The sequence below is a fragment of the Patella vulgata genome, chromosome 2, assembly GCF_932274485.2.
Source record: "Patella vulgata chromosome 2, xgPatVulg1.2, whole genome shotgun sequence".
Classification (NCBI taxonomy): domain Eukaryota; kingdom Metazoa; phylum Mollusca; class Gastropoda; family Patellidae; genus Patella; species Patella vulgata.
Window position 1 is genome coordinate 50,069,422 of NC_065880.2, and position 22,198 is coordinate 50,091,619.

General features: G+C 31.8%; 1 protein-coding gene across 2 annotated transcripts in view; it reads left to right on the forward strand.

Annotated features, from left to right (window-relative positions):
- The window catches only part of LOC126810015 (uncharacterized), a 67,050-nt gene extending 45,182 nt beyond the window's left edge, over positions 1-21,868 (forward strand). For both annotated transcript variants that reach the window (XM_050534917.1, XM_050534918.2), the window contains exons 4-9: positions 2,667-2,767; positions 5,186-5,336; positions 7,973-9,213; positions 12,105-12,266; positions 15,058-15,277; positions 16,306-21,868. In XM_050534917.1, coding sequence (XP_050390874.1) covers positions 2,667-2,767; positions 5,186-5,336; positions 7,973-9,213; positions 12,105-12,266; positions 15,058-15,277; positions 16,306-16,547 — 2,117 coding nt within the window. In that variant the 3' untranslated portion in view covers positions 16,548-21,868. The remainder of the gene's footprint in view (positions 1-2,666; positions 2,768-5,185; positions 5,337-7,972; positions 9,214-12,104; positions 12,267-15,057; positions 15,278-16,305) is intronic.
- The last annotated feature ends 330 nt before the right edge of the window (positions 21,869-22,198 follow it).

The window sequence follows — 22,198 nt, forward strand, 5'->3', positions numbered from 1 at the left end:
AACAAAAAAATAAATAAGATAATTTATCATAATAACACTAGTTATATCACATGTTTCCAACTTCTGTTACATTATTCACTAATACTGGATACATGAGTCAGTTATTCAACTTTTATTCCTTCATTTGTTCACCTTTCAAGTATTGAGTTTGTGATACATGTAGTAGAAATTGGAATGACTAAACCTCTTTGAATTCAGTCAAAAATGAAAGTGTTGATTTCATTGGATTTTATACTTTGATTTCATGTCTGGCAACTTACAACAATATCTGTAAATTACTTTGAGAGTTCAGGCCCCTTTTTTAGTTTGTAGAACCCCTTTTTAACCCTCAAATGACGAAAATTACAAACTGATCTGTATTGCCTTGTAAATGCCCCCCATTACCTACCAAAAATAAATATGTGACAACCTGTGTCGACTTCTCCGACCATTTTCCTGCTGTGGGTGTATGTTTTGTTACCTGGCAACCTATCTTTAAAGATGTATGTGTGGGACTTGTGATTTGTGTTTGTCTCATATTCATCTTAATATATGATTACAGTTAATAATAGAAATAAACATGATAACTGTGAAAATGTAACAGGATTTTCCGTATATACATGATATAGATAGAACAAGGATATAACTGTAGGTGTATATATGTATGTCAAGTAAACAGATAATTATTGTACACAACATAAATTATCTATTAATAGAGGTAGTGAGTGATACAGTAGGTTTTATGACTCTGTTTAAGGATAGTGGAATGGGGTCCATAAGGACTACAGCGCCTGAATGGTTTCAAATGCCATTATCTTCCCTTCCCCAAGAATTAATGGGGCTGTTTGACACTACCCACAGCCATCAGTCCTAAGTTTGAATTGATATATAACGGTAGTTTCGGTACACAAAAATGATGACAGGACTATTTGCTGGTTGATATGGTTTATTAGATCTATAATATTCAGAAATACCATTCTCGGATTTTTAAATAGTATACACATAAAATTTACACGTTCTCTATGGACCATGGAAAATTCAATTTATTTTGTATGCATGTTTCATTATGTGTTGGCATTGAACCTAATTTATAACCAGGCAAGTGATGTGTATGGTCATCATAGCATTCGAGATTCAATGGACATGTCCTATCTTAACCAGGGAGCAGAGTCAAGGTTAGACCGGACATAGCATGGTTCCTGTAATTACTTGTACCCAGTACATATTACCCAACTATCAAACCTTATGCTCTTGACTATAACTGTCCAGCCAAAAGAGCAATAAGTTTTAAATGACATTATGCCTCATTATTATTGCAAACTACTATTTGTTTATCGAACTTGTATTAATAACTATACTTAACAGGTCTTTACACTAGATGAATTATAAAACATGTACAGCAGTTATAATTTTATATTATCTGTATTTAATCAATATTTGATCTAGTTTTTTTTTATCATATCCTCCACTTGACCTATTATAAATACCTTTAAATATCACATAACAATACACAATGTGTCATTAACGTGTCAACGTAAGGGAGATAATCAGGATAATCTAGAATGAGAAAAACGTTTCGTTCAAGCTAATTGTATTCTTACATATTCCTGGTATATTATATTAGCAAACTTCCACACAATTGTACAGCCAAGTATTTATATAGTAGGGTAATAGGGGCTTGTGATCTAATCATTTATATTGACAACCAGCCATTTAGCAAGAAGGCTTTTTCATAAACTTGCCTGTTCCCCAATCCTTACTCTGAAATTATTGGAATTAAGACATTGTTTATTAAGATATAAAAATCATGTGGGTTGTCTCCAGTTCCCTTCCACTGCTAAAGATCCCTATGTACACTGGAATTACCGATTCTCTCTTTGACTTTCCTTTTTTTCGCTTGTCTAACATTGTGGGACTTCTCTGGATCCTCTGGCTTCCTCCAACTGTTTAAGACCCTGGATTATTGAAATAAAACTGTACCATATGTTAGTCCTGAAATGACATGCTTTGTGTCAAACAGACATTAAACTCCATTTATCTGTCTTCTCACTGTACTGTGTTCTTACAACACCATAAATCTTCCTTAAACAAGGAAAATTGTGATTGCACAAAATCCACTGTAAAACACAACCTACAAATATCGGAGTATTATTTAACAGCTTGTATGATTTAAATAATAATATATTAATTTCTGAAAATAGTTGACAGCCAGAATCTGTTATCATGTAGAAAGAAAATTACATTAGGCTTTGAATGTTATCAGGATTTTTTTCCTGTTATGCTTCAGTTGTTTCCAATGATTAATCTGTTGACTTTAATTAATATTGAAAGCCAAATAGATTTATTGTTTGTAGATATATTCAGTATTGGAATTTGAAGTGTGTAGTCTGATCTCATTATTGAAGTGATATATTCAAAATGCCATGACTTTTTCAACTTAATTGTGTCTGCCATTTTTTTTTAATACTTTTTTTTCCTGATTTCTTTCCTGGATTAGGAGCTTCTTGACCTGGTACTCAACTAGCATATGTGACCCAGAAACAGTTGTGAGTCAAAGCATGTATCTAATAATTATTGTCTGTCTAGTGTGACTGTACTAGAAATGTTTATATTTAAAAATATAGACTTAGAAATATACAATTAGTTATTTAAATTGGTTATTATAATTTGGTAATTTATATTTGTAGGCAATGGTCAGAGAGGAGCACAGACAGTATTAAAATGTTTAGTATGCAGTGATAAATCTTCTGGTGTTCATTATGGGGTACTAGCGTGTGAAGGATGCAAGGTAAGAAAGACTTTTTATCCTGTATTGAATGAGGTTAAGAAGGGATATTGCAATGGGCAAAGGTGCAATATGTTAATGACTGAATCTTATTCTTACAAAATTGTGGGTATAACAAAAATGTCTTTTATAGGATGTAACTGTGGTTATATATTGTTAGCGCCAGGAAAAAATAATCAATTTGTAACCTTTTCAGATAATTGCTTCATGGATTATTGCCCTTGATCCCTTTTCAGCATTTTGTAAATGCTCTAGTTATCTGTGACAACCATAATGAACAGATTAGATGACTTAACAGCAGATCTGACAACAATGATCTGAGGTTAAGAGTCTGACAATTTTCTCAAAACTGATAAAATACATGTACACGTGCTCTTATTTACCTGAAGCCAACATTTATAGGCCAGTCTGATGTGATGGGTAAGATAAGCCCGCATGCGAAATAAACCCTTCATGAAAACAATAGTGGCCCCTGTGGGCTTTTAACCTCATTAATTAGTTTGCCCCACCTTTTCATTTAGACTATTGCTAAGCTTTTTAAACCTCTTTAGATTTTTCACTTTAAGAAAACTTGGAAACGAGAGGGGGAATGACAACACTCCCTTAAAAGTAGCAGAGGGCAGGCCAGTAGTTCTGTATAGCTGCTGGATCAAAATATGAGAGTAGACATTCATAGATATTTTTAGAAAATTTCTTAATGGGATACTGAGCCAGGTAGTGCCAGGTATGTGCATGATTAAATGAAAACACCCACATACCCATACAGCGTACACTGTATAATTTCTATGTAATTGACAGCTTGTACTATTACAGCACAGATATTTAATATGTCTCTTCTTATTTCATTTTTATATGTCTACATTGAAATGTGGTCGTATATTGTTGTCGTCCCCATCCATCTGGCAGTCCGGCGTCCACAAGCAATTGTGGACGCTTTTTTGCTTGTGGACGCTCTTGAGGCTAAAGTTAATATCCGATTGACTTTAAATTTATACACAAATTGATCTGTATTGTCTTGTAAATGTCCCCTATTACCTACAAAAAATAAATATGCGACAACCCGTGTCGACTGCTCAGACCATTTTCCTGCTGGGGGCATATGTTTCGTTGCCTGGGAACCTATCTTTAAATTTATATTACAAAAAATAAGGACAATGATAGATAGATGTGTCTGTTTGCCTTGATATCTCTCAAAAATTGTCAAGATATAAATATGTATAGGTTTTTTTCTGTCTATAATCTTGATTTACCTATGCCAATCAATAAATAGAATTTGCTTGTATATTGATAAATGTGAAGATCATAGAATTAATCAGGGATATAAAGAACTTCACAGGGGATGACACATTTTATGACAATGTATTTATGGCACCATGGGACAAAAAAAATTGCTTATGGACAGTCTACAGACTTAAACATACATTATGCAAGAGCTAAATCTGCCTATTGCAAGTCTTTATTTAGGCAAGAGCTTCAAATATTATAGAAATTATTAATTAGACATTTATTACATGACAAGCTCAAAATCAACTCTGTAGACCCACGGATGGCTTGGATACAGTTTGGATTTAAACAGTCATCCATTTAAAATTAAATCAATAAATGGCAGACCAAGCTAGCATTTACTGTTAGCCGCTGATGTCACTACCGGAAACTGGTGATGAAAGGCCTGTAAAGCGAGGCTACCATAGCCATTGAGCATGTTACTTGATAATCAAGAATATGTGAGTGGAGTTACCGTCTGTCAATCAAACGATCGTCAATTCTCATAGACGATGCAGACACAATTGATGCCTATTTCTACTCCAAACTTCTAACAGTGACAATTCCATTCAGAACAAAGTAATTTGACTGAAATTTTCAACATTTTCTTTTTTTTATCATCTATTTTTTAATTATCATAGCAAGAATGGCCAACCCTTTATAAAACTCTTTAACTAATGTATCTTTAATTTGAAATTTATAATTACTTCAATACTTATTTTTACTTCCCTGGACAACTTTAAAAAAGACTTATGGATGCTCAAGTTGCCAAAGTTATCTTTCGAGTACCTTTAAATTTATACACAGCATTTATGTTCATGAGATGAAGTACCCAAGAAGGACTTTCAAAGTTATTACCCTTGATCACATTTTTGAATATTGTCGACTCCCTAGTTGGTGTCTTATAAATGTTCCATTACTTACAAAAGAATAGATATGTGATAACCTTTGCTAATTGCTCGAACAACTTAGCTTATGTTTTGTTGCCTGTTAACATATTTTCATAGGATAAAAATGTCATAGTGTGGACTATAGCCTTTTGAGGACCATCGATAGTCTGTTTGAGAATTGATTTTATTGCCTTGTTAGAAATGATAATGGAGGCGATCATCTTGCTAAACTTTTGTTCAGATTTGATATTTTATTTTTATTTTTCAGGGATTTTTTCGTAGAGCTTTACAAAACGTTGGGGATCCAGCCAGAAAGAAATGTTTTTATAACAAGAACTGTGAGATCAATTTACAAACCAGAAACCGATGTCAATACTGTCGTCTGCAGAAGTGCTTGGCTTTAGGCATGTCTAGATCAGGTATAGAAAATCATTGGGCAGTAATTTACTTATTGAGAATGAAACACAACCTATTTTCATAAGTAATGCTTGTCTAAATAATTTGGATTCTGTTAAAATGTTTACATTTAATTTTATTTCAAGAACAGAGACTATTTTATCTCGAGCATAAGGCTTCAAATTATTTTTGTCAAAATATTTAACTACTATATATCGTTTTAAATATAAGTAGAGTGAAAATTAATTAAAACTTTTTCTATTTTTCTCTCTTTGTCTGATCTCATGGCAATTTTACAGTGAAAGTATTTCAAGATTTTACAAGTCTTGAGTACTTTTAATTTCAGAATCTCCGCTGATTAAATTTGGGATTATTAAGTTATAAAAGTAGAACTTGATCGATGAACAGAAAATATCATTAGATAATAAATTACTATTTAGTGAATTATATTGTTATTGTGTGAAGGCATAGTGGCACAGAATATCGGTTAATACAATTATAGGTTTGATGAAAATCAGCAACACATGTCTCTAAAATTCCAAAAAAGAGAAATTCTTGTAGTGTACTAATATTTATGGGAGAAAACAGTTTCAAAAGATAAGTTTTATAAGTCAAAATAGTTCAAAATAAAACTAGAACTCTGAAGGAGTACTGAGGTGTTTTGGCTGGGTAAGGCTGGGTCATACCTTGTAATGTCAACAATCAAGTTACACCATAAATTATTGAGTATAGTAACATCCAATCCCTATTAAAGTGGAAAAACATGCTATTTTGAACTCTTATAAAAAGCGAAAGTTATACTCCAAGACCGAACTTTCGGATATTAGTTGTTAGTATAGGTCTAGGTAATCTAATATGTATAGGTCATGCAAAGGTCATTGAAGTACAAATTCATGTGATAATGGGCTTTAAATATAGAAAAATTTCAAAGATCAACCAGAAATGGAGAGAACTATTCATGTTTGGGAAAAATCAGAAGGCCTCTGTTATATCCGAAAGTTTCTGGAAGCCATCACAAAATTTTTTAATATGCCATTTTTAAGGTATCGATGTGTTCCTTATTCCTACCAGGTTTCAACTTTATACCTCAAATAATCATGGACATACCCCATCTTGAATGTCGAAAAAATGCTGAAGAAAACTTTCACAAATCTTTGATGTTAAAGCTAATCGAGCGAACTTCCGAATTTCAAAAATCCGTCAGTCAAAGCCCAAATGGGATTTGACCAAAGTATGACCAAAGAATCCAAAACTGAAAACTCGAAGAAGATCCGTTGAGAAATAACCGAGATATGGGCAATCTGAGAATATTTTTTGTCCCATCGGTACACCCCCCCCCCCCCATAAAAATAATAAATAAAACCATTATGAAAACAGTATGTGTTTCGACCAAAGGTCCAAAACACGTAATAAAAACACTTACAAAAACAATACGTGTTTCGACCAAATGTCCGAAATATGTAAAAATGATCACATCATGTTTGGAAAGTCCATACTATAAAGATTACAGCAATTTTGGGTTTGCTTGATGAATATGAATTGGCTACTGAATAAATCAATCATTTGTATTTATTCTTTGCTCTGTCTTAATTAAGTAATAACAAGTTTGTAGAGTTTTTGTGAAAGTAAATATTTGTTCTTATGTTAAGCTTGAGCTAAGTATTTGTATACACTTATTGACACATTGATTTGTTTTATGTTTTCATTGATTCTTAAAACACAAGCAATTTATTTCAGAAGTAGGTTAATCAGGATTTTATTTCTACCATTTCTGATCTGATTCACATGAAATATTAATTTTTCAAAAGAGTTTTTAGTGAAATAATTTCAATCTGCTTAACACAAGATGTGATATATTGTTTGTCTAATTCTCAGAAGATCTAACTACTTCTTTACTGGTTATCTGTTCTCTTTGAAATCTGATTTAAGCAACTGTGATTGGTTATAAGCAGTATTGCCAGAGTTTCTTTTCCTTGGTTAAATTTGGATCAAATGACATAAAAAAAAAAGAAACAAACAAAATGATTTCATTTTAATTTGATATCATTGAAAAAATTGGTGTTTTCTGCCTAGTAAACAATCAACAAAAAATTAGTGGGCTTATTTTTTTAATAAACTGCACATATGCCTGTATTTTAAATGAGTGTAGGACGGAGGGCCTGGCAAGGAACATTGTATAGTTATTCAGATGTAGTGCCACTGTCCAGGCAAAATGTCCTCATAGCACACTGCATGGCATAAGCCTGTCTTCATTCGCCCATTCGGTGCAGAAAAGTAGGACGTTAAATCTGATTTCATTATTGTTTTAATATATAATATAAATGGTGTAAAGCATGGTGAAATAATACACTATATTAAATATCAGATAATTATTTACACTATTGTTATGTTTAATCAACAATTAATTAAGTAGCATTGATTAGTTTTATTGTTTTGAAGGGAGGTACATGTATGTTTGGTGATTTATATACCATCTTCATTAGCCCTGTCGCTGCAGAACAGTATGGCGTTAAGAAAACCATTTCATTTGGTGATTTACTTCTGAAACTACTAATTTTTGGCCTGTTATGGAAATGCATGTTAAAATAAATGCGTCTGATGATACCTCATATTAATTTCTTGACATAATTACAATGTTATCTTCCATTATATTTTGTAGCTGCTAAACTAGGCCGAAGATCACGTAAAATGCGAGAAATGATTAGAACCATTGAAGACACACAAACAGAACAAGCTCTACATGGTTTACTTAGTTTAAATTCAGAAGGAAATAGTCAAGTGTTAAATCAGCTATCTACAAATCCTCTGGTTATTAGTGGCCTTAACTTTCAGGCCGACCCTAATAACCAGTCCTCAATGGCGGCATTGTCCATGCTGTTAAAACAGCGTACCAACGTTAGTCAGTTAATTGGAGAACCTATGGTAGCTGATCAACATCCTGATTCAGAAGAGTTATCTTCTCCTAATCATGATGAAGATGACAGTAGAGGGCAGCACATGGAACCAATTATGTTGAAAAATGATATGAAAGATCAAAGGCACCTCCTGGATCAAAATGGTGCCCAAAATCTGAGTCTATTGAGAGAAGTTGCGACCAGTAGTCACTCGGAACGTATCCCAGTTAGCATATCTACTTATCCTAACAGTTATAAAAGCTCCCCATCAAATAATTTCAACCGAACGTCTCATGAATCAACGTTCATGGTTCCACATTCTACAGTAAAACATGAGTATATGGATGAGGAACATTTGGTTAGTTCTGCCGTATCTCCATGTACCAGCAATTATATTCCTGTCTCATCAGTTCAGATACCCAGTCCACAGCAACAACAGCAACAACAGCAACTACAACAACAATCTGTGATCGTACAAAACCTAACCCTGGATTTACGCAAAAAATCTGAGGAGGAAATCAGTCGTAGTCCAATCAAAAAGAGACCCTACATACCAAATGATGAAATCGGTGATATGAAATCAGACAAAATTGAAACTGTTTCTAAAATTCGCCATGTTGAAAATGAACCAAACCACTTCAGTAATAATAACAAAAAACGTATCACTGATAATTTGGCTTTAAGAGCAAGTTTAAATGCACACCGTGAGGCACTGGCACGCCAGGAGTATGAAGCCCATACTTTATCTCGAGAGCCGACTACTTCAGAGCATATGGCTGTAGTGACACCTATCATGAAGAACCGAACAAACTTTGTTAGTCGTCGAGAGGATGAAACAAAATTAACGATACCTTCTATGATCACAAAAATCCATGAATCTTATAATGTGACTTTTACATTTTTGAAAGTAAGAATGGCAGAAATGAAGCAGAAATTATTAGAATTAAGGAAACAGAACAGTATGGAAAGTATGATTGGACGTATTGTTACAGAACAATTAAAAATGGTAAGTAGACAAATTATCATTTTATTGTGTGCAAATATGTATAATACAATGATCATTGCAATGTCCAAGTAACTGTAATTTACAGTAATTACCGGTACTCATAAGGCTTATGGTGTATTGACCAAAAGCCTATTTGGACATTTACAGTGACATTCATTTTGTGGTCAAATACTTGTAAGGTCCCCAGCATTAATGTATATTTTATGACGTCAATGTCACTATCGACTTGTTTTTGTATCAGTAACCAAAAATTTTATAAGTTTCAGTCGATAATCATACAAAATAATATCCAAATCACACATTATTGACTTAAAGCAAATGCCCCAGCCTACTCTGGTCTGTCAAACTTTTTACACTTATATTAGTGCACTAATGAAGTCGGATTTCTTTTACCAATTCATTAAAGAGAGCCTCATCTGTTCCAACAACATAATAAATCTTTTGCTGGCATTATAAATGAGAGAAATGTATCCCTTAGGATGGATTTGACAAAATACCCATATTTGTCTAAATCTATGCAATATGATCTTCAGTGGTTTTCAACCTAAGATAAAATGTCCCCATGACAGTAAATATGATGTGTGAGATTATGTGTGAACAAAAGCCATTATTTGAATCATGATTAACAATCCATTAAAGCTAGTTATAGAATCGGACAAGCTATTATCTTTATCAATCCAAGACAATAAAAATCAATTAGAATGGTCTGTCCTAGATATGACTTTATGATAAGTTAATCATACTAATTGAATAGTCTTATCTTATTTCTTCTATTTATTCATAGTAAATGCATCTTCCATCAGGAAAGACATTCCATGCATACTTATATATCCAAATTTTGTCTTGTCAGTGTTTAACATATTTTTTTTTTACTTTGGATTAGCAAGATATTTTTTTATACGCCCACATTTTCATGTGGACGTGTCATATATTGTCGTCAACCCTGTCCGTCCGTCGACAATTTCTTTGTGGACACTCTACAGGTCACAATTCTTATCTGAATTAGACGAAACTTGAAATATAGGTTTATCTCCAAAAGATCTCGCTTCCTTTTGATATTGGCATGTATCGGATCGAAACTTCATGGATTATGGCCCCTGATTGTATAAAACATCACGTTTTTAGCTTGTGGATACTAGAGCTCACAATTTTCATCTGATTTTGATGAAACTTGAAATACACGTTTATAACCCAAAGATCTTGGTTCCTTTCGATATTTGCGCATATTGGATTGTAACTTGCTGGGTTACGGCCCCTGATTGTTCGAAAAATCACAAATTTTATCAGATTTTAAAAAGCATTTAAATGTAGCACCGTTACACCCTAATGGTAACGACGGTTGAATTAAAAAATCAGACTGAAACTGCCTAACAAAATGACCTCTCCTTGTACGCAAACAGTATAAAAGTATGTAATACGAAGGTTGTGGACCCTCTAAAAGTCACAATTTTTATCTGATTTTGAGGAAACTTAAAATATATCTTTATATCCCACAGATCCCAGTCCATTTGGATATTCGCGCATTTCAGACCATAACTTCCTGATTGTACAATTGTATTTTTTTTTTTTTAGCTTGTTCTCTATCCATCTCTTGCAAAATGTGGGCGTATCTTGCTTGGCAACCGCTGGTTTGAAGAATATGACAATTTTATCATTATACCACTTTTATGGGTTTTTGTCCCCCGCCTTTCGAAGAATGGGTCTGTCCTTCTAACTCTCCTTCTAATTGGGCTTGAATGTTCAAACTTGTTGTAGGTGTTTATTAGGTCAATGCCTTGATGGAGTTCGAAGATGAGCATTTTCTGCTTAGGGTAAGCAAAGATAAGCAATTTGATTGGTTGATGCTTTGGGACATGATAACTTTAGTTCTAATTAAGTGAGAGTGATGAAACTTAGTGTATAGTTTCATTACATCAATACCTTGACTAAGTTCGATAATGAGTATTTTCTGCTCAGGGTAAGCAGAGCGATAAGCAATTTGATTGGTCGAGACTTTGGAACACAATACATGTAACTCTCCTTCTAATTGAGGTAGAATGTTCAAACTTGATGTAGGCGTTCATTAGGTGAATGCCTTGATCTAGTTTGATGATAAACATTGTCTGCTTACGGTAAGCAGAGATAAGCAATCTGATTGGTTGATGCTTTGGGGCACGATAACTTTGATTATAATTAAGTGAGAGTGATGAAACTCTGAGTATAGATTCATTATTACTTGACTAAGTTCAATGCTGAGAATTTTCTGCTTAGGCTAAGGAGCGATAAGCAAGACTTTTGAACATAACAACTCTGCTTTTTATTGAGGTAGTATGTTTAAAGTTTGAGCCTGTCTTCATTAGCCCAGTTCGGAGCAGAACAGTAGGACATTAAATTTCATTTCATTTAAACTTGATGTAGATGTTCATTAGGTGAATGTCTTGACTGAGTTCAATGATTAACATTTCGAGCTAAAGCTAAGCAGAGCAGAGCTATGCAATTTCCTTGGTCGAGGCTTTAGGACAAGATAGCTTTGATTCTATCTGATAGAGAGCGATGAAACTTAATGTATATTTGATAATCAGTTTGTTTGCTTGATACTTTTGAAAACAATAAATGTGCAATAAATTAATATATGACATCAGCCTCACTGTTGGCTTGTTATGCATAAAAGCTAGAAGTATGAATTTAATTAATTGTATTTTTGGTGTTTTAGGGTTAAATTTTTTGAGATTTTAATTTTGTGGCATCTAAATTGACTGACACGTATTTTCTCCTTTTGATTTTTCAATAGAATACTATATTAGAGGATGTAAACACGTTATTTGATATTTCAAGAAGACAGATCTATTAGTAATTACTAGATGTTTTCTGAATCAAAACATAAAATTTATATCTTGTAACAATTGTTTCAGGGTGATGATGATATGACTCCAGGAGAAAGATCCTGGGAAGGATTTCAATTACGGATGCACAAAACTATTCAAGATGTGGTTATATTTGCCAAGAAAATCCCAGGTTTCTCAGGCTTAGATCAAGATGACCAAATAAGTCTAATTAAAGGGGGTTGCTTTGAGGTAAAGTTTTACACATAATTATTTGATGCATACCACTTTCTTTCCTTTTAATCAATTTTGTGAATATACATTCTACAGAATGTCGTTTGGCTATTGGCAACAATAATTTTGATTGTGTTAACCAAAATTTTGTTTGTATAATATGCAAGAGGCAGATCCAAAATTTGAGATGCGTGGCAGAAGCTGTCTATTCATCAAGTCTCTATATATCTAATTATTCTTTTACTCAAGTAATCACATTTGCATGAAACATTGTTTTTAATTACACTGCACATTATTTCTGTGTTATTGTAGATTGCATGGCAACTGACAGTTTTAAAGTTGTGTATTTTATGACAATTGTCCAATTTCTCATTCTATTAAAATATACGTGGAGAAATATAGAATTAAGATATTGTAAATGTACATTATTTGTTCACCAGGTGTAGGTGTTTCTGATTCAAAACTCTCCACGCATTCACAATTCTGATTCTTGTATCTTAACAAAAAACAGAAAACACCAACAATTAATCCCAATATTGAAATGTCTTAATTTGCTTCCTGTTCGAAATTCTGCTTTTAAAACCTTAAATGAATGCATAAAAGACTGTCTATTACGCACTGTCCCACAAGAAACTTGAGATCAACAAATAAAAGTCTGTGACAAGCTCAGCTGTCAATCTAGAGATACATGTAGGCCACTGTTCATTTGTATACTAGGATCCTTCTATGGTATTCACTACCCTTGTCAATTAGGCAAATCTCCGCTTAAAACTCATCTTTTTGAACAAGCTTATTTTTGTTAGTATTGATTGCCTGTGTTCAATCTCGAAAAGCACCTTAAAAGTTGAAACTTATTAGCTTGTGTTAAATACCATTGTTTTTGTTCGGATTATTATTCATATTTTTTTTTTCCACTTTGCTTATATCTCAGCAGCTGCTTGTCGCATCATTACGATTTCTTCAGTTTTACTGGGAAAGAGGATGTGACATAGAGGATAAAACTATTTTCAATGTTCTGCGACAATGCAAAATGTCCAAAATCCCCGAAGTTGTCATTTTTAAAATTATTGACATAATTTTAACAATAATCGTCAGATTTTAGCTGTCAATACATTTTGGTATAGCCGGAGACATGGCACACAGCTACACTACTTTTTATTTTTCATTTTCTGCAAATTGTTGTAGATATTATGCGCTAAATTTAGAAAATTTAAATTTTTACAAAAAATGAAAAAATTTTGATGATATTTTGCCCAGGGTTAAAGCGTCACATGGCTTGAGCAAAAATGTGAAAAATTTACTTTGGCCACCATTAGCTAATTTCGGTCCTAGATTAATTATTTATTGTTAGTTTTGTATAAAACAAAGTTCATATGCTCCGTGGTCCCAAATGTAATTTTTTGAGTTACAGATAAAGTTTCCTGTTGGTACCGAAAGTGACATAATTTTACCAAAAACTACAATTTTGAAAGTTTGGTACCACTTTTTGAATGGAAATATTACTTTTTAAAAATCTGATATGACTAAAAAGGGTGTGCCCTGTAAAGACGCTTAGAATCTCACGTTCAAATTTTTTAATTTCGATTTCATTTTCGGGGCATTTGAATAAAAGGGGAAAAAGGGTGTAAATTTAAGCTATTTACAGCCCATTCAGCTTCTTCATATTTTAAAATATTTCTTCGTAACTTTTATAAACTTCTAATCCATACGAAGACAATCTATACAAAAGTTAGTTTGCAACTTGAGTGGTTGTTGAGAAATAAGCAATTTTGCATGAGTCACTTTTCATGTTTCTTTTGCCTATAAACGTTTCAGTTATTGGTCAGTTTTGAAATTGTTTTAACCATTTGATACCTGATGCTAATTGTGACATGGTCAAACCAATTTAACATTTTCACTGTCATCGGAAATGGCTTTATTTTGGCAAAAACTGTATTTTTTGTCTTCAAAACTAATATTTTATTCAACTGAGTAATATTTTTTTATTATAATTAAGATTTTTGATTCCAATCAACGAATAGAATGAACCCATGCGATCATATAAATATCACAAAGTAGTTCCTAACTTGTTCAGTTGCCGAGAAATTGACGATTTTCTACAAGTCACTTTTCATGGTTTTTGGTCTATAAAAGTGTCAATTATTATTTGATTTTCATAAAATGTTCACCATGTAATGCCATTTATGATTTCATAAAACTTAACATTTTCAATATCACAGAAAGTAATGTCATTTTGGCAAAAAAAATATTTTTTTATGAAGTAAGTGATATTCATTATTCATATAAAATTATGATATTTGATTTCAGTGGACAAATAGAGTGAGTCAATACAATCATATAGGTTCCAAAAACGTAACATCTTCCCTTGCCGAGAAATAACCAGTTTTGTTAGGATCACTTTTTAACGATTTTCGCTTTTCAAAAAGGCATTATAAAGGTTTATTTCTGTTCAATTTTAAATCGATTTTCAGTCATGCAAAGAGGACAATCAAAGCGGTTATTTCTGTAATCCAATTTAAATATTTAGTTGATAGCAGAAGTGATGTCATCGTGCAGAGTCTTTGTTTGATGCAGTTTTCATTTATTACATATGTAACAAATGTATAAATGGAACAGATTTATTGGCTAATTCTGCGTCCAGATTAAAACACATGTGCGATGCCCATGTGGAAATATGTTTATCGTTTCCATTGGTATGGGAAGTGACGTCAGTTAAAGGGTAACATGGCACCAGTGAAACCGTCATCATTTTTATGTTGCTAAGCAGAATGTGATAGATGGATAAATATTTTTTTAATTCTACTACTAGGTTGCTTGTGTCGTCTGTGCACCGTTTGTTGATGCTGATAGTAATACGATATACCTTCTGGGAAATGGAACTCTGGTGACTCGTGATGAAATGAAGATTGGATTCCCTCTAGGGGAACATTTTGTAGAGCTGTTATTTAATCTCTGTAATCGTTTTAATGCATTTAAACTGCTTGATTCCGAGAAAGCTTTGTTTAGTGCCCTAGTGATGATTTCCCCAGGTAAGTTTATAAATTGAACTATATAACAGTTGATATATTTTGGAAATAATATTCATGATTCCTGAAGCTGTCTGTACAACTCTATGGCTTGAACAATTTTTGTACGTTAGTTATTTCTCTATGTGGGTGGTTATCAATGAAATGAACTTGTCCCTCTTTCTCGCAAAAAACGATCCTGATGACCTGAAAATTGTTAAAAAGTATTCTAGTTGTGGTTGCAATGATGATTTGGAAATAATGAATGAAAAGTATTGTCTTAGTTTCAAAATGACAGCAGTTTTGTGTTGTCGAGAAGTTTCTTTCATTATTAAGCTTTTTACATGAAATTTAAGAACTTGAGTGTCAAATTAACTTTCGAGTTTGCAAGTAGAAAATATAATTTGTAACTTGATTTGAATGCCATTTTAATATCAGAAACTCACAATAACTGTAAACCTGAAAAGATTCAAAGATATAGTTATGTCGTTTGATGTCGCCAAACACAAACTATGTCATTTTGGGACTAACATATTGAGTAGGGGTATTTAAACCCCACATGGTTAGACAGGCGACCCTACTCCTTGTCATTTACAAGTTTGGGATCAGAATTACACCACTTGACTCAATGATAGGCTTTATGATCTGATGCGCATGCGTTAGACCACTCACCCATCCAACCCCCTACTCCCTTAATTGGATGTAATCAAATTAATAGAAATATGTTAATTTTTTATCAATAAATGTGGTAATTTCTGTTTCCCTGCTATATATATATTGATAAATGAGTTTATTATATATTATATTGACTGCCAGAGAATCGATTGTCTCAAGCATTCAGGGCACTGGACTCTCACGTTGTGTGAATCTCCGAAAGTATACCTTTGACAGTTGGAATTTTATGATAGATATGTGTCAAGGCTGCTGTCTGTGCAAAATTCTCCCTAGCTATATACACGTATCTTCAAAATAAAAACGTATGGTAGTCTCAATACATTAAACTTCTTTAATTCTCTCTTGCTGTCATTGACATTAAATTTATTTTTTTTCAGATCGCCCTGGACTCAAAAACCGAGATAAAGTATGCAAGCTACAAGAAATGTTGATTCAAGCTCTGCAGTTTGAAATCTCTGGTTGTCATCCCGACGAAGTGGGACTTTTTCCTCGATTGTTAATGAGCATATCAAGTTTACGTGAATTGGGTGTGGAACATCGAAGAATGTTGGAATCACTCAAAGGTCAAATGAGCTTTCCTCATGACCTCTATGCTGAAACTTTTGACTTGGTGCCATAAGTTGTTATAATTGTGTTTTGTTTAGAATGGCTCTCCCGGTGAACCAATCAAAGCAAACCTTGTTTTTTTTTGTATTCAAATACTCTTTATAAATATTAGAAGGGATAATTTGATAGTCTATTTATTTATGTTATTATGGTATATTTAAGTCCAGTCCTGTCCTTGTTGCATACAACATTATTATGTACCTGTGCTTTAAATGAAAGTAAATTTTATGAATATCTATATATATATGCCTTAATTCTTGTATGCTATACATGTGAAGTTTTGACTATTTTTAATTATTATATAGTGGTCACTATCGACCATTTGTGTTAAGTGTACGAAAGCCCTGTTCACACCAAAGATACATTGATAAATATTATATGTATATATATGCACATATCTTTCTACTAGAATTCTTACCTTGGTTACCTACCCCTTTTTCCTGTCATTTTTTAAATCAAATTTCTTGGGGATTTTTATCTTTTTTTTAGTCTTCAAGAAAGAAATATATGCATTTATTGTTAATTGATATTTCGAACATTTGTAATCATATTACATGTAGCACTATTTGTACAAAGGCTTGAGTATAGTCTTCCATGGTTTAAAAACTATATATAATCTAGTCCAAATATACTTTAGCAAAAAAGCTCTTGATGTATGGTAGTGTTAACAGGGCTTAAATATAAATGAAGGCAGCAAACTACACCATGTGAAAATAAAGCTTTAGATACAATTCGTTCAAGTGGTGCCATCAATTTGTCTTTTAATATGCTTTAAATGTCCTTTTTCTCAACATTTCTAGAATATTATATTGTTATATATCTATGCCATATCAGTAATATATATTATACATTTATGACACAATGTTTAATGTACTTTACTAAAACGAGAGACGATCGTGTTCTGGTCCCTCGTGCGATTGCACAATTCGTCATACCCGTGATTTGTAGTCTTGACTATGCCAGTATAAATTGAAATGTATTATAGGTAATTTGTTAGTCTGTATGTAGACAGTTATATGTTTTAATGAAACAGTATGTGTTTCTAACTGACAGTATATTATTATTGTTATTATCAACCATGATTTATTATCTTTGTGTGGTTTACTGTATAATTTTGTGTTCAATTGATAACCGGTGAAAGCTTGACCACCATTGCGAGAAATTTTATTAACAGATTTTAGTTTTTGATGTTTATACACACGAACTCGGTGTTTTATTAAGATCAAACTATACATTATATTTCCCGGTAAACATCATATAATTTGTTCCAAGGTTTGATTAATAAAATTAAACAAAAGAGGAGTGACGTTTTATCGATAACATTGTAGAAAAATACCCGGTGATATTTTTCACTTTTATTGTCATCATTTGTTGTTCACCATCATCAACAATCATCAAAAATATTGGCAAACATAATATCATTTAGTGAAAATATGGACTATATTTCTAGGATATAAACATAAAAGTTTAGCCCAGTGAAATATAAAATGGAAGGTATAATCCAGTGAAATTTAAAAGAAAACCTCGAAGTTAAAAATTATTGCCATTATTTGTTGTTCACCATCATCAACAATTGTCAAAAATATTGGCCAACATAACATCATTTTGTGAAAATAAAGAGTATATTTCTGGGATATAATTTAAAAAATTATCATATCATTTTTAGGAACAATATTTAAATTTCTAAACTGGTCCTGATATACATCTAAGAAAACATCAATCTGATTAAGATATAGGTCTATATTTCGTTTCGTTTTTTTTATATTTTTGATGGCCTCTACTACATGAAGATCTGACAAGTTGTAGCGGAAGGTTGGTCAGAGGTCATACGAGCGACCTGTGACACTATGATGTCAGATATTTGATTAACCAATCACCATTGATGTTTCTAGGGGGTTACCCACAGTTCAGTGCATCCCACGCCCAAAACCCGCCATAACAGACCGTTTCATTGGCTAATCCTTAACATCATCCAAAACGCGGGTTATATAACAACTCTTCCAGATCCTAGTGTAGTAAAGCCAAGTAAAACGAAATTTTGAACTATAAAAAACGAAACGAAATAGGATTGAGAAAACCTTGACATTTGAAATATTGAATTAACTTCTTTCCTTTAAATTTTTATTATGATTAGTCCATTATTAATTAAAATATGAAGAAAAAAACCCATGAACAATTTTGTTTTATGTCTACAGTATATATTACTGTAAGAATTGTGTGTGTGCTTTATTTGTTAAAGACATATTTTAGTAAATGTTTATTTAGTCTTAAAGCACATATTATATTATTTGAACTTGTTAAGTTTGTATTATAGATTCCAACTTGTATTTATTGGTTTTAATGTTTTGTTTTTAGTTTGTCCGTCATTGTGTAGCATTAGAACATTTTTTATATATATATATATAAATAATAATAACAACTGTTATGCATATTGAGAAAATACATATTTATATATGTACATGTATATATTTATTAGACTTGTAATATTGTGTGTCTACTTACATTAATAACTTTTCTATTATTAAAAATTACTACTGTACCATTTATTGATTACTTTAACCTAATCTGAAGTTTTTACTTGAATTTGTGTAAAATTTATCCAGCAATAGCAAGTGTTTAAAGGTAACATAAACCTCAGTCTTCTGTTTGGTTTTACATTAGATTTCCAAGTGGTTACTGGGTAAAGAAGAACGAATGTAAAATTCAAATTGTATCAAAAATTTGATTTTCAACTAAGTCTAAACAATTGGGTATATTAATACACAGATAATGTTTTTAACAGAAATAACTTAAAATTCAGTGACATTAAAGTTTGTAATGAGTATTTTTAAAACTCAAATTACCCGGAAATGACTGAAGATATTATGTTTTATCATTAATAAAAAGTGTTCTCTATTTAGTATGACATGGATTAAATGAAATTTGAGTTATTTTATGTCAAATGCTCAATAATGAATATGCATACCAGTTTCTGTGTGTTAAAGGAATTGTTATTTATATTAAAGACCATATGAGATGTATTTTCTATCATTTTACCATCAATTTCATTGTAAAAAAAAAAGAAACAGTCATGCTTTCTTTCTGTATGTGCATGTAAATAATATGTTACCAAATGTTTCATTTAAAAACTCTCAATACTTGTAAATCATTTACAACTATCAATAATATATATGCATGATTTTTGATCAAGATCCACATTGTTTGTTAGCTTGAGTACATTGTCATGACTTTTTGTTTACAAAAATAATCCATAGGTGTATGCATCCTGAAAGACAGAATTTTAATTTTAGACAATTAAATTTAGTTCAACACTGACTAAACTTGTTCCAGTCATCAAATTTATTTTAAAAATTTCACTTTTATGCATAATTGTGTTTAAAAAAATATATGAAATGAATCCCTGTTATTGCAACTGTTATAGTGCTGTAATTGTTGTTTCGTTCTCATTATCGGTATTTATATATTCTCACTTAAATCACATACGTGCCATGGAGGTTTATGCACCTTTCTCTTCAAGTTCATTTCTAATAATGACAACTCATATTTGAATTTCAACTTCTATATATTTTTTTTCTAAATTTCAACACAAGATGCTTATTGTTTTTCATTTGTAAGTTAAGTAAATTATTGCTTGTTTATTTGTGTATTTAATTCATGTTCATAGTTAAAAATTTTGTAAAATAAAAAAAAATATTTTGCTTATCTTCATACTGAGGAGAATGTTAAAACATATATACACATACACACTTTGTCTCTATATCATATACTAACTGCTTCTCTTTCTTATAATGTAGCCAGATTTGATGACCTAATTTACCAAGATATGTCATCTATGCAAACCGAGAGATTGATCCAAAGTTTTCATGTTACAAAAAGTAGGGTTACCTGCCTAACTCATAGGTTTTCTCAGCTTCCTATCACTATTTGTTTTTGTGGATTCCAAGCCTAATCTCTTTATTATAATATTTCTTTAATTTGTATAGAATATAAATTAGTGTTAAAACATTATATAGAAGAGCAGCAGACAGTATTGTTATAACATATGGGAGGACATATTTATTTCATTTAGATATGAAATGGTAAAACATCAAAAAAAGAAAATGTGAATTAGCAAAGTCCCCATTATATTGACAGACCTACATTGTTATTGTGCTTTGGGCTATATGTTATATTTTGATTATTTCTATAAGTATTCTATGTATACTATTATAAGTCATAGTTTGTATAATTAAACCAATGTTATATATACTATATTATACTCCATATTTAATATACAATATTTGTATATGTAGATAATAGATGAAGGAACAATTACACACCAGTATCAAAGTTCGAAATTGTATTAAGTCCTAGTACATTTAATTCTTCACAATTCGTTCACTACTAAAGAAATATTATTTTCTTATTTGGCACATGTATTTGCAGTCTGCTGAATATAATTGTAAATCTTTGTATTAGTGCAAGCTTTGAGATGCATCATTTTTGTGACACCATATACAAATTCAAAGATATGTGTGGAATGACTTAAATTATAGCCAATAATCAATGTATTGACCTCTTTATTACAAAAAATCACAACATCCAGTAGACTAACCAAAGGAAGATGCAGTCAGTGACAAAGATTGGTTATTAATGAATATGAAAAGGTCATTTTTTTTATATTGTTTATTCAAAACCTACAGAGGTAAAACTTATTGCTAAAAAATCCTATCAACTATACCATCAATTTAAAACATTTAGTAATATGTTGTGTGCAGTTTAATTACAGTATAAATAATTAGGCAAATTATATGTTCCCATTCAAAAACTTGGTTGGTTTTGTTTTATAAACTGCATGCTTGTAGTGTTGAAAGTCATAGTCTACAGCTATTTAAGTTCATTACTGTCTTGTTAATGTAATGCTCTGATCATTCAATTTTATAGAAAAATGACAATGTATATGATTTGTTATTGTGTTTAATACTGGGCATTCTGTTATTGTATTTATCCCTTTGTACTTGTTCAATTAGTTCAAATTAGCCTTGTATTGTTGCTTACAAATGTAGTGAGGGAGAAGTGACCATTTTTAAAGGTTTATAACATTCCATCTAGTGCCATCATTGTCATGCAATGACTGCTCCTTGGTTGTCAATCAAATCAGGAGCTCCTCCCCGGTGTATGTGAAAACCAGTGAATTTAACTTATTTAGATGATTGACCAATCAACTGGCAGTATTTATTTATAATTATGCAGATCTAGTTTAAAGATTCACACTTGGTGCAAAATTTCTTGGTGAATCTCAGTTATATTTTTCTGTGTTTGCTATTAAAATAATAAATCCTTTGTCTCCTCATATTCTTGTGTTGATTATTTAGCTGAATGCTGTTTTGAATATGGTTGTCTTTTTGTTTTAAAGAGGTATTGCTTCAATCAATACATGTCCCCTTCCAGCCCCTAAAAGCAATGTACAATTGTGTAAGGAACAGGCATGAACAGTTTCATGTAGTTCATACCTAAAGTTTCGGAACCTTGGGGGGGGGGGGGGTGAGCAAGAAGAAGATGCGTAGCGTTTGTAACAAATATTAAAGTTCTCACAAGAATCGCTGACTTGATCTATATTATGCGCATTAAAATGATTGAAGACCGCAATATGTGTATGACTCGTACTTTGAGAATTAAAACATC